At 51.3% G+C, this 12,684-nt stretch overlaps 1 protein-coding gene across 2 annotated transcripts in view; it reads right to left on the bottom strand.

The window, feature by feature from the left end:
* Positions 1–1,032, bottom strand: part of CRTAC1 (cartilage acidic protein 1) — a 164,453-nt gene extending 163,421 nt beyond the window's left edge. For both annotated transcript variants that reach the window (XM_003904095.5, XM_009215109.3), the window contains exon 1: positions 658–1,032. In XM_003904095.5, coding sequence (XP_003904144.1) covers positions 658–681 — 24 coding nt within the window. In that variant the 5' untranslated portion in view covers positions 682–1,032. The remainder of the gene's footprint in view (positions 1–657) is intronic.
* Positions 1,033–12,684: the final 11,652 nt, after the last annotated feature.

The following is a 12,684-nucleotide window of genomic DNA, read 5'->3' as shown; positions in this document are numbered from 1 at the left end:
TCACGGTTTCCCTGGAATGCCTGAAGCTGGCTTGCCTGAGGCAGCCTGAAGGGAAGACCACACCTCGTCCAGCATAAGGCGGCTAGCAGCTACGCCGCGCGCGGGGCTGGCTCCCGGAGCTCTCTGCCACCCAGCGCTGTGCCCGGGAACTGGGCTTCCCAGGGGAGGAAGAGTCCAGCCCCCGGGGCTCTTCCCCAGCCTAGAAGCGTAGGCACTCGGCCGAGGCCAGTGGCTTCCCCGGCCCGGATCTCAGCCTGGCTGACTGGGAGACTCTCCCGATACCCTGGCACGTCCCTCCTCACCCGCTCCGCCCCCTCCCGGCCCCGGAGGCCCCCTCCCCTGACAGCTGACCTCCAGCGCGCCCCCAACACCTTCTCTGTCAGCTGCGGGCTCTTGCCCCCACACCTCGGCTCCCACCTCTCCGCCACCTCCAACCCGGCCCCCGCCTCGCCCCCCAGCCCGCAGGGGAGGCTCCGCGCGCCAATCGAGTCCAGCGCCTCCCAGCAAGTTAGGAGCGAAGCCGCCGCCTTCGCGATCCCCGTCTTCCCCGGTTCCCGGGCGGCGTCCCCGCCATCCTCGCGGGCGGATCCGGGGGGCACGCAGAGCTGGAGAAACTTTCCCTGCCGGAGGGTGGGGGGCACCGGTGCGGGTACTCACGCCGGGGTCAGCGCTCGGAGCCATCCTCCCGCTCTCGGCCCCGCCGCCTGGGGGCGTGGGAAGCGGGCGCTCGCTGCCGCCTTTGCCGCCGGCGCCGCCGCCTGCTAGCTCCCAGCCCCGGTCCCGGGCTGGCCTCGAGCCTCCCGCCCCGACGCCGCGCGCTCGCTTTATACAACTCCACTCGAGCGCGCCCGGGCTTATGTAAAGGCTGGCGGAGGCCCGCAGCCAATGGCGCGGCAGCTGGAGCCGGGGGCCCGGGTTGGGGGGCGCCCGTGCGGCCAATCGCGGCCCAGGGAGCCCGGGGAGCCGGGCGAGGGGAGGGAGCGCCTCCCCGCGCTGATTTAGGAGCCGGGATTGCGGTGGTAGCAGCCGGCAGCCAGGCTGGCCCGGCGCGGCGCGGCGGGCACTGGGGTGGGCGGCGGCGCAGGCGGCGGCGAGGGCGGGCGCCCCCCCGCGCCCCGCCACTGCGTCGCGTAACCTTCAGGAGGCAGCGGGGCCTGGCGAGGAGGGGAGAGGGCGCCTGGCTGGGCACTGGGGGCCCCGGGCAGGAGGGAAGCGGGGGTCCCTGGGGAGGCCTCACAGGGAAGGAATGCGAAGGGGGAGGGGAGAGCGGCGAGCCCCAGGACCTCGCGGCCACGCTTGCGCTCAGGACCAAGGGTGGCGGCGAGAGCGGCGTCGCTGCCTTCCCGTTTCTCCCCCAGGATAGCGATCTGGCGTCGCCGGGCCGGGCCATAGCGGCCGCGCGAGCCGCGCTGATGGCGAGATTTCGACTTCGGATCTAGCGCGGAGCCGATCTTTATCCAGCCTAGGGACGTGTCCAAGCACCTCCCGGGGACTGCTGAGTATGGAGAGCAGGGCTCCGCGACGGACCCCGCAGGCGGGGAGCGGGCGAGCGCAGCTCCGAGATCAGGCGCGCAGAGGCCCAGGCGGCTGCCGGCAGTGCCGCTTCCACCCCACCCCCTGTCCCCACGGGCAGTGCCCCCACCCCGTCCCACCTAGTCCCCACCCCAGCAGTGGCCGGGTCGGGCCTGGCCCTCCTGCTCCTGCTGCCTGCGTCCTACTAGCCTCCCTCACCGCTTTGATCACAGGTACTGCTCCCCTCTCTTCGCCCCTAACCCGCTGCCGTGGGAGGGGGGAGGTAGCTTCTGCCTCTCTGGACCAGGGGAATGGGGATGCTAAGCGCCAGAAAAACACACTTGATCAGCTATACTCAAAATACCCCTGTCCAGGCAGGAAACTGGCCTTGGTGGGTCACACTCTGAAGGCAAATCCTTTATTTTACGCCTAGAATAGAGCCTGGCACATAGTAGGCGCTCAGTGTTTACTGAATGAATTCGGAGTTTCCATTAGTGAGGTCTTTGGGTTTCTGAAAGCTGGGTAAAGCATCGGAGAGGGAAGGAGCTAGGACTGTTTTCCCATCTGTTGACGCTTTTGTGACCATCACCCACTAGTCTGGCTTCTGGGCCCTTGACTCTTAAAATGATTTAAATGTGTTCTTTTATAGAGGGCCAGTCAGCCAGTCCCTGGCCCCTGTTATCCCTGGATTTTGAGCAGAACTACCAGGACCTACTCTGGGCTCTGTTTTCAGGTCTCTGTGATCTTCCTCTGAAAAGAAAGAGCTAGGCATAGACAAACTTTCTGGCTTTTTGAACCCCCATCAAGCCTTTAAGGGTTGTGGGCGCCTTTGAAAATCTGGCAAAAATTACTAAATCATTTTTGCAGAAAAATATACAAACACACACATTTACACACACACACACACACACACACACACACACACACACACACCCCTTGAGTATACTTTCAGGATCATTAGGAACCCTGAGTCTCTTAGGGCTCTGTCCAATGTCAACCTGTTTCTTCAGGGGTCTAGGACAGTAGTTTATAATCACGCTCCTTTTGGGGATCACAGACCCTTTAGAACCTTTCAAGAATCTCATAAATGTTATGGATCTGTTTCCTATAAAAATGCTTACTCACATACAGACATGTTGACATGCAACTTTAGGAGGGTTCATGGATCATTAAAACTTAATCTAGGGCCCTGATTAAGAACCTTCATCTATTGGCAAATAGACTCTGCTCCAAGGCCGTATCTGATCCCCAGCTCTCTGCATAAGGAGTCCAGTTGGTTCTGCACCCTGCTGGAGAATGCCACTACCTTGTTCTGAGGCCATCTGAGTCATCTGGCCAAGGCTCTGGCACCTGAGAGGCTATCTCCACACTTTCTCTGCATCTTGGTCCCTGCCACCCTCTTAATGTGGAAATAAGTTGCAGGTTGTCATATTCTGTCTGATCTATGAGCATTCCTTAGCCAGAAACTCCAACTCAGGGAGACAGCAAGTGACTGGTAATTAACCAGTTTCACTCAATCCCAAGCATCTGAGCACACCTTTCTTGGTTTTTGTTCTCACCTCTCTCTCCGCCGGCAAAGCTGTGCACAGCAGCCCCAGCTGTAGCGCCTCACCTCACCCAGACCCGACAGATTTAGTAACCAGCATGGTAATTATCAGCATTAGCCAACCAGATGTGAATAGATGCTCTGTGCAAAATAACTCTATAATAATCTCACACTTTCCTGCAGCTAGCCAGGTAAGGTTACAACAGACCAAAGGTGCTAGGGAAGGACAGAAAAATGCAGGAAATGATGGAGATGTTCCAGCCAGGAAGTGCTCCAGGGAATACAATCTGGCTTTAGCACTTGAACTTGTGAGGGTTGAGCCCAGTGGGCCAGGAACTCCTGGCTGGAAAATATCTCATTTCTCTGATGTCCTCTATGTCCATTTGCTCAGTTCATGTCAATGTCTGTTCAGAGCTCCAGCCCTGCCACCCTCCCTATCCCATGGTAGACCTCTTGTCCTCCCACATTGCCCAGACACACCCAGCTTTCTTGAGGCACATGCACACAGTTATAAGACTGAACTGTGCCTCTCCGGACCAAATTCACATAATGAAGCCCCAACCCCTAATGTGACGGCATTTGGAGATAAGGCCTTTAAAGGGACAATTAAGGCAAAATGAGGTCATAAGGGTGGACCCTAATTCAATAGGACTAGTGTCCTCATACGAAGAGAAAGAGACATCAGAGATCCCCCATTTCTCTCTGTATGTCCTCAGGAGAAAGCCTGCGTAAGTAACAGAAGGAGGCCATCTGCAAGCCAGGAGCAGGGCCTCTGAAGAAACCAGACCTGCCAGCACCTTGATCTGGGACTTCCAGGCTCCAGAACTGTGAGAACATTAACTTCTGTGGTTAAGCTCCACATCTGTGGTATTGGCTGTGGCAGCCTGAGCTGACTAATAAACACATTTTCAGCACATCCTTACCCCAAGAATCTTGTTCAGGCTCCGGTCCTTTGATCCCAGTGAAGTTGTTTTTCTTCAGAGTGTTCCCCCACAAACTTCTTCATTCTTACCTAGGAAACATGCTTAAAGTGTTTTCTCGTCCGCTCATATCCAAACCAAGACTTCCCTCCTGAACCACCTTCCAAAACTGCCCTGGCCAGCAGTTTTCAGCTCTCCTGCAGGTCTACACCATCTTATCACCTGTATGCACATTTGCTTTTTTCTCTGATTGTTTCACTCAGTGATACTTGGCCTCCCTATCAGAATATGAGCCCCTTGAAGTCCAGAGTTTGTACCTTACAGTTGACTACCTCACAGAGCCCAGTATGAAACTGGGCACAGAGTGAACACACAGTAGATATTTGCTGAGTTATTCCAATTAAACTTATTTACTTAAAAACATTATTAAAGCTATACAGTACTTCATTTTCTAAAAACTCAAGACGTATTGTGTGTGTTAGTCATCATCAACATCACTGGAGCAGGAGTTCTCAGGAGCTAGTTTTCTCCTAAAGTCTAGGCTCAGAGAGGTTGGACTTTACACAGGTTGCTAACAGTCACACAAGTCAAGGACAGGACAAAAACTGTAGGAAACACCGAAGACAACCTCCAGCCCCCACATCCTTTCATTGACAAATGACTTTGTTAATTCTCTCTCTACATTAGAAGATTTGCAATTCTTGGTTTCCTTGTGGCCCTCACTGATCCACTTCGCTATCTTCTCACATGAGAAGTCAAGATCCCAGATCTTAGAGATTCTTCTGTCCCAAGAGGTCTGCCATGGGAGAACAGAGAGGCTGGTACGGTTCCTCACAGCTTTATCTGAAGCCCTTGAAGCCAGAGGCATTTTAGAATTCAGAAAGGTACCACACATTTCAAAACATCCTCATGAAACCTTGAGCAGCATATTGAAATCAGACACATTAATATTTCTGCAGCAAAATATATGAAGTTTACACTAAGCAGGTGTGAGGATAAAGTAACTTCACATCAGTTTAGGTCACATTTTGCTACCAGATGAGTTTTGGCATCAAACTTGCAAAACAAAAATCCTTTTGACTTACAGAGATTTGAGGGTTTGGAATTGTAGAAAAGGGATTGTGTATTTTAGCCTTGATTGTCCCAAAAGAAATGAATCTTTTTGTTAGGGGGTGGAAAAACAGTAATAGTTGAAAATGGGAAACCACAAACTGAAAGAAATGAGGAGCTAAAGGGAGTGTGAGGAAATAACCCCTTCTCAGACCAAGTCGTATGGAAGGGCTGTCCCTTTTTTCCAAGGGGTACACATTTATCACATGGCTGATGAGTTTCAGATGCACTTGTGTTAACAGTGGCTTATAAGTGGCAGATGTACAAGACAGACTTTCAAGGGGAGGTAGGTTAGGGGTAAAGCTGGACAGGAACTCTTTTTTTTTTTTTTAGAGGGAGTCTTGCTCTGTCACCTAGACTGGAGTGCAGTGGCCCCATCTCAGCTTACTGCAAGCTCCGCCTCCCAGGTTCACGCCATTCTCCTGCCTCAGCCTCCCGAGTAGCTGGGACTACAGGCGCCCGCCACCTCGCCAGGCTATTTTTTTTGTATTTTTTAGTAGAGACGGAGTTTCACTGTGTTAGCCAGGATGGTCTCGATCTCCTGTCCTCATGATCTGCCCATCTCGGTCTCCCAAAGTGCTGGGATTACAGGCTTGAGCCACGGTGCCCGGCAGGAACTCTTTTAGAGAAGTCACAAACCTTGGGGGATGGTTCAGTCAGGGCCAGAGCCATCACAGACGCAGAACAGAGTCTTCCAGATGGCCAGAGAGTTAGTTCAGAAGACCTTGAGCTGCAAGCGCATGCTGCAGAGAAGCTCTTCCAGGCAGACAGCAGCCCCAGGAAAGGGATGCTGGAGGAAGGAGGACACGATGGAATCTTGGGAAGTCTGGTTAGAAAGTTTAGAGGCTGTGGGGCAGGGGGAAGCCTGGGGGTAATGATGCAAGCAGGTGTCTGCTCATCATGTTAACCTGTGCCAAAATAGCTTGGGTTCCAGGAACTCACCTGCCTATGTGTCCAGTGAGCTATGGGGTTTTCCCATACTCTCGTGGGAGTGGCTCTGCAATCTGAGGGGCTGGTTAAGAATGTGATATAGGGAGGGAGATGGGAAAAGGGAAGCCATCGTGGGCCCCAGACCACACAGCTCTCTACCCCTGCTTGAGATGCTCAGCCAGCAGTCTTTATGATAAAGGGGCTCCCTGGAGTCCAAGTCAACAGCAAGGAAGCTTCATCTTGGATCTTCATCATTGTTGCTGACCTTGGTCCTGCTCTGCCTTTCTTCTCAGGTCCTAGTACCACACTGTTACCTTTTTCTTCTGACAGAGCTCCTGCTGGTACCCCCAGCTCCAGTCACTGGGTCTCCATCCCATTCTCACCTCCTGGTGCCCTACTCCATGACCCAGGACTCAGGGCCTAGGATTCTGGGGTCTGGATACTTTTCTTTCTTCCCTGAGGTTGAGTCTTTACCACCTGCTGCTCCACATTCCAGGCGTCAACTGTCCTCTTGAACCTCTGCCAACTGCCTCATGCCAGCTTCCTTTAACATGCCCCCAACCTGGCCTCACTTTTGTCTCCAGCTGCCAGGGCGTCCCCAGACCCTGGCCCTGCCTTGGTGGACAGGTCCTGTTTCAGATTCCAGCACTTCCAGGTCTGGCATATTCAGCTGCCAACCCACCCAGGTTTCTGACAGACATGAGCTTATGGTCATGGTTTAAAAGAGAAAAGAAAAGAAAAGAAAACCCTGTCAGCAATTGGGTGGTGGTAGCACACACTTACTAGCAGCAAATGCCAGCGAGCTCCTGAGCTAGGAGTGCCCTTGTCAGTTTCCATCCTAAGGGAAGAGAGAGAAATGGGTGAAAAGTGAACAGAAGAGGAAGGGGAACAGGAAGGAGTAAATAAAAGGAGGGGAAGAATCAGGAGAAGAGAGAAAGGGAAGGGAGGATGTCGGGAGAGGAAGCAAAGTGGGGCAGGAAGAGTGTCTGTAGCTGTACCTTGTTTTCAATGTGTAAGCTGAGCATGGAGAGCTTGTCATCCACAGAGTCAGACATTGACACAAAAGAAGATGGAAAAGGTAATTGAGCCTGTGTGTACGTGCATGTGTGAGGAGGGGGAGAGAGAGAGAGAGACATAGGAAAAAGAGAAAGAGAAGAGTAAGGAAATGGGCCATCCAGGAAGTAGAAGATAGAAGTGGAGGGCTAACAAGCTGGACAAAAATCGATGGCATCTGGAGAAAGGAATCCATGTTTGAAATTTGTAAGGGCCATCATTTCTGATTACTCTTCTGATGTCATTAACCAGGGTTTGTGGAAGACCCTCTGCCCCGACCACCTATCTCTGCACCTCTTGCTTGGTTCTCTGATTTGTTACAAAGCCCTATCCTCATCCTGACCCAAATTCCATTATAGATAGGATAGATCTCTCATGGGTTCAGCTTGAGGGTATGGAGGTATGTTATGACCTGCCACATGCAAGGGTAAAATGAGGATAATAAAACCTCTTGACGGGGATTTCATAAGAAATACGTGAGATAATGTATGCAAAACCCTTAGTAGAACACCTGGCACATAGGGAGCATTCCATAAATGACAGCTATCATCCTTCTTCCTTTCTTTTTCCTCAGTCTCTGTACCCAACTGTCACCTCTTCTGCCTGTCATTCCTGTGAAATGCCACTCACTTTCATCCCTTTCTCTTCCTCCAAGCCCTTTAGCACATCACATGTGCATTTCTCCTATTGCAGACATGTAGAGCCCCTGACTTCATATTCACCCCACTCCAATCTATGATAATCCTTTAATTGTGTAGCACTTTATAGAATTAAAAAAAATCCTCATTAACGTCTATGAGATAGACACATAAATGAAGGCTCAGAGAGGTATAGTGGCTTGCCCAGTGCAGCACAGCGAATAAAAGGCAGAGCTGGGGCCAGGCACGGTGGCTCACGCCTGTAATTCCAGCACTTTTGGAGGCCAAGGCCGGTGGATTACCTGAGGTCAGGAGTTTGAGACCAGCCTGGCCAACATGGCAAAACCCTGTCTCTACTAAAACTACAAAAATTAGTTGAGCATGGTGGCAGGCGCCTGTAATCCCAGCTACTTGGGAGGCTGAGGCAGGAGAATCGCTTGAACCCAGGAGGTGGAGGTTGCAGTGAGCTGAGATCGCACCATTGCACTCCAGCTGGGGCGACAGAGAGAGACTCCATCTAAACAAACAAACAAACAAACAAGAAAAGAGCTGCGATGCAAATGCAAGTCTCTTGGGCCAAAATCAGTGCATTCTCCACTATCCACAGAGTTGAGTCAGTAAGTGATTCTTTTATGATGCTATTATTGAGGGTAGAGACCTGGTTTTACATTTCCCATAAACCTCTTCAAGGTCTGACCCACAAGAGGCCCTTAGTCAGTGTCAGTTATTTACTTCCAGGCACCCAAAAGAGCTCAGGGCTACCCTTGGCTTAGCCCTACCTCCATGGGAAAGAGTACTCTCTGCTTCAGTGTTGCTCCGTTCACACCCCAGAGGCAGGATCCCAGCCTGGACCAAGGCTCGCACACACGGTAGATGAGGGCTGAGCAGACCCGAAGCCAATATTCCATCCTTTGGTGAGGCAGGGAGAATATCGTGAGGAATTAGGCTTGTTTAAGTATAGCTCAAACCAGCAGAGAATAAAAGCAACTCCATGCTCATTGCAACAGAAAGGAATTGAGATTTCATGAAAAGAAGGGCTTTTTCTGCGTGAGAGTTGTGAGATGTTAGAACGAGATTCCTGCAGAGGTTGTAGAAACTGCTCCCCTGGAGGTCTTTAAGAGCTGGAGCGCTATTCGCTTTCCAGCGGGATGCGGGGCTGAAGGCTGTGTGTGCAGGCGAGGGCACAGGCAGCTGGAGGAGGGCTCAGGATGCAGCAGGCCTGACCTGACACCTCCGCCGCGGGAGGCAGGTAGGAACTCAAAGGCAAGGCGGAGCAGGGCTGGGAGGAGAGAGCAGGCCCCAGGGAGGCAGGAGGTCAGAGGGGCAGACAGCACGAAGAGTCAAGAGTCGCAACAGGCTGTCGAGTTCGGTTCCTGGTGGAGAGCCCCGCAGGCTGTTTGTTCTCCGGCATGTGCAACTGCTGCCTGCTAGCGGGGCTGTGGGTGAGGCAGCGTGGAAGTAAGGGGTGGGAAAAGGTGCATTGATTGGACCCAAATGGACAAAAGCCAATTATTTTCCTCTGAGTAAAGCAAGGTACCGAGGCTGGCCATCAAAATATTAAACACACTTCGCTTCTTGGTCTTTTGGCTAAGATCAAGTGTAAAATATTAAACACAAATAACTAAATCTGAAGGGAAGTCTTACACAATGCTTGTTAAACAAGTATGCTGGAAGTATTCTGGGAACACAAAATACCCCAGATAAAAGTGCCACATCTTCCTCCTTCCTGGAAGATCCACTTTCACTAGAAGACCCACTCTGGAAGATCCACTCACTGAAGACCCACTCTGGAAGATCCACTTTCACTAGAAGACCCACTCTGGAAGATCCACTTTCACTAGAAGACCCACTCTGGAAGATCCACTTTCACTAGAAGACCCACTCTGGAAGATCCACTTTCACTAGAAGACCCACTCTGGAAGATCCACTTTTACTAGAAGACCCACTCTGGAAGATCCACTTTCACTAGAAGACCCACTCTGGAAGATCCACTTTTACTAGAAGACCCACTTTGCCAGGGGTGGGGAGAAAGAGGAGGAGTGGTGGAGTGATAATTCCTTTAGTAGAAATAAAAATATCTGGCTGGGCGTGGTGGATCACACCTGTAATCTCAGCACTTTGGGAGGTCAAGGTGGGCGGATCACCTCAGGTCGATTCAAGGTCCAGCCTGGCCAACATGGTGAAACCCGTCTCTACTGAAAATACAAAAAAGTAGCCAGGCATGGTGGCGCATGCCTGTAATAGTCCCAGCTATTTGGGAGGCTGAGGCAGGAGAATTGCTTGAACCCAGGAAGTGGAGGTGGCCGAGATCCTGCCACCACACTCCAGCCTGGGTGACAGAGTGGGATTCTGACTCAAAAAAAAAAAAAAAAAAAAGGAAAAGAAATAAAAATACCTAATTATGATTTGAATAAATCTGCATATATCATGGAGCTGAATGCAAAACTGTGCGAGCATAATTTAAACAAAGCATGAGCCTTGAAAAGACCTTCCAGGCTTCCTGTTGGGTAAGATTCTCAGACTCCCCCAACCGTGTGGGGATACGTGTAACCTTTTCTTTTGTGTTTAGAGTAGTAAAAAGTTTTAACAGTGCTGCTTTAGTATTTACAAAGCATTGTTTCACACCACATCTTATTGGGATATTCAACAAGCATTTAAGCACTTTATGTGTGCCAGGCGCTGTGCCCTTAATGACAAAGAAGTGGGTATTTGTATTTCCCCTGCTGTGGAGAAGAGGAACTAGAAAGACGGGGTGACTCCCATCACCTCCCGAAGTTCTCATGGGGCAAAGCAGAGCTAGGAATGTGGGTGTCTTTCTAGGCATGCTGTGCCTTTCTGTCATGCCTGCTGCCCTTTCCATATCTCTGCAATTCCTCCTACACCCATTCCTGCCATTAAGCAATTACACAGCACTCACCGCCACGTGCCATCCTCCTGAGAGATTTCCAGGCAGGAGGGGCAGGTCACAGGCAAATGGGAAACCCAGGAAAACCAGCTGGTGCCTGTGCCTTTTCTCCTTCTGCCTGTGATTATGACATGGTCTGCACGCATTTACAGGTAAGGGCGTTAGCACAGAGTAACTAACATCCTCAGGTCACAGGCAGAGCATCCAATTCTGTGGCTGGGCTGGTGGAGTCACAGCTCAGCGCAGAGCCCTAGGTTATCTGGGATGTGATCAGTGCACTGGATAGCCCAGGATGGATTGCTCAACAACAGGCATTTGTCCTGGGCTTGTTAGGTGTGGGCTCTGTGTTAGGCTGGTGGGAGAACAAAGATAAACACAACCTCTGCCTTCAAGGAGCTTACCATACAGCAGGAAATTGGTGCCCAAGTTGTGCTGAAAGAGATAAGGAATAGGGCCAGGCACAGTGGCTCATGACTGCAATCCCAGCATGGTATTGCTGTGAGTCCCATATGAGGTACTGCATGTGGAATGGCTGGAGAGTACCTGTCTAGAGTATGCTTGAGTGACAGTCCCAGCTTTGCCACTTACTTACTTTGAGAGGAAGAGGTGGGAGGATCGCTTGAGCCCAGGAGTTTGAGACTAGCCTGGGCAACATAGGAAGACCCCCATCTCTACACACACACACACACACACACACAAAATTATCCAGGGTTAGTGGTGCATGCCTGTGGTCCCAGCTACTTGGGAGGTTGAGGTGGGAGGATTGCTTGAGCCCAGGCGGTCCAGGCTGTAGTGAGCCATGATCATGCCGCTGCACTCTAGCCTGGGCAACAGAGTGAGATCCTGTTTCAAAAAGAGAGGGGGTGGGAAGGGAGGGAGGGGAGAGAGAGAGACACACACACAGAGAGGGAAGGAATAGAAATGGGCTGGAGAGATGTAGCTACCAGGTGATGTCCCTTCTTCCCACATTCTGTGAGCTCCCTTTCCAAGGCACTGTGGGGGCAGGAGACATTTCCTTGGTTAGTGTGCACCTTCACTCCCCATCTGCAAGTGGAACTCCTCCTTCTCTGCTTATTCATAGTTGTCTCATCTTCATCCTTAGTCAAACATTCACCTTCTTTCTCTGCAGCTTCCCAGCAGCCACCTCAACCAAAGCCAGGGCAGCCTGTGGTCATAGCCCATCCACCTAATGGCACTTTACAGATGATGGCAGCACACACTGAGACTGTACGTCCAGGTGCTCAGAACTGTTCAACTGCTTAACTGTTTTCATCATCCTAAAAAGCCTGTGATTCTGTTCTTATGCCCATTTTATAGGTGAAAAAGCTGGGGGTAAGTAAACAGCAAGTAAGTGGCAAAGCTGGGACTGTCACTCAAGCACACTCTAGACAGGTGTTCTCCAGCCATTCTGCAAGCAGTGCCTCCTCTGGGCCTCACAGCAATACTGTGTGTAAGCGGATGGGGAAATCTAGACCAGAAGGCTCAAACGTATTACTACCAAGCTCAATTGATCTACAGACAAAGTGGACACGGGAACCTAGGTCTGCCTCTTAGCTGGTGTTCTTTCCATTACATTTTTGTTGTTGAAACCAGAAAATATTCCCTGTATGTTTCCAGTGGCCCTAAACCCACCTAGTCTTTGGAGGATTTGTTTTTGCATTTTCCTATTGGGTGAAAACAAGCTCAAAACAGTCTTGACCACGCTTAAGCCAGAAAAGCTTGAAAGACCGCCACCTGGTGGCTTTCTCGGTGGTGGCGACTGAAATTGACCCTGACCTGCGATCACTGGTCTTGGGGGTCAGTGGTGAGTCTGAAGAGTAGACGTTGGAGCTTATGGCCACTGACTATGTGCCAGGTGCTCTGCTAAGTACTTTAAAGGGCTCCCTCTCATTTATTCTTTGCATTAACCAAGGGAGGTTGGTCCTCTTCTGATTAGCCCCATTTCAAAGATGAGGAAACTGAGGCTCAGAGGCAAAGTAACCAGTTCAAGGTCACGCTGTTAATAAATCTTTATTTTTAAATATTTATTTCTATTTTTTTTTGAGATGGAATCTCTCTTTGTCGCCCAGG

The sequence above is a fragment of the Papio anubis genome, chromosome 11 (genome assembly GCF_008728515.1).
Source record: "Papio anubis isolate 15944 chromosome 11, Panubis1.0, whole genome shotgun sequence".
In the NCBI taxonomy this organism is placed as follows: domain Eukaryota; kingdom Metazoa; phylum Chordata; class Mammalia; order Primates; family Cercopithecidae; genus Papio; species Papio anubis.
Note: the sequence above shows the minus strand (reverse complement) of the source record. Positions and strands in the feature narration are given on the sequence as shown.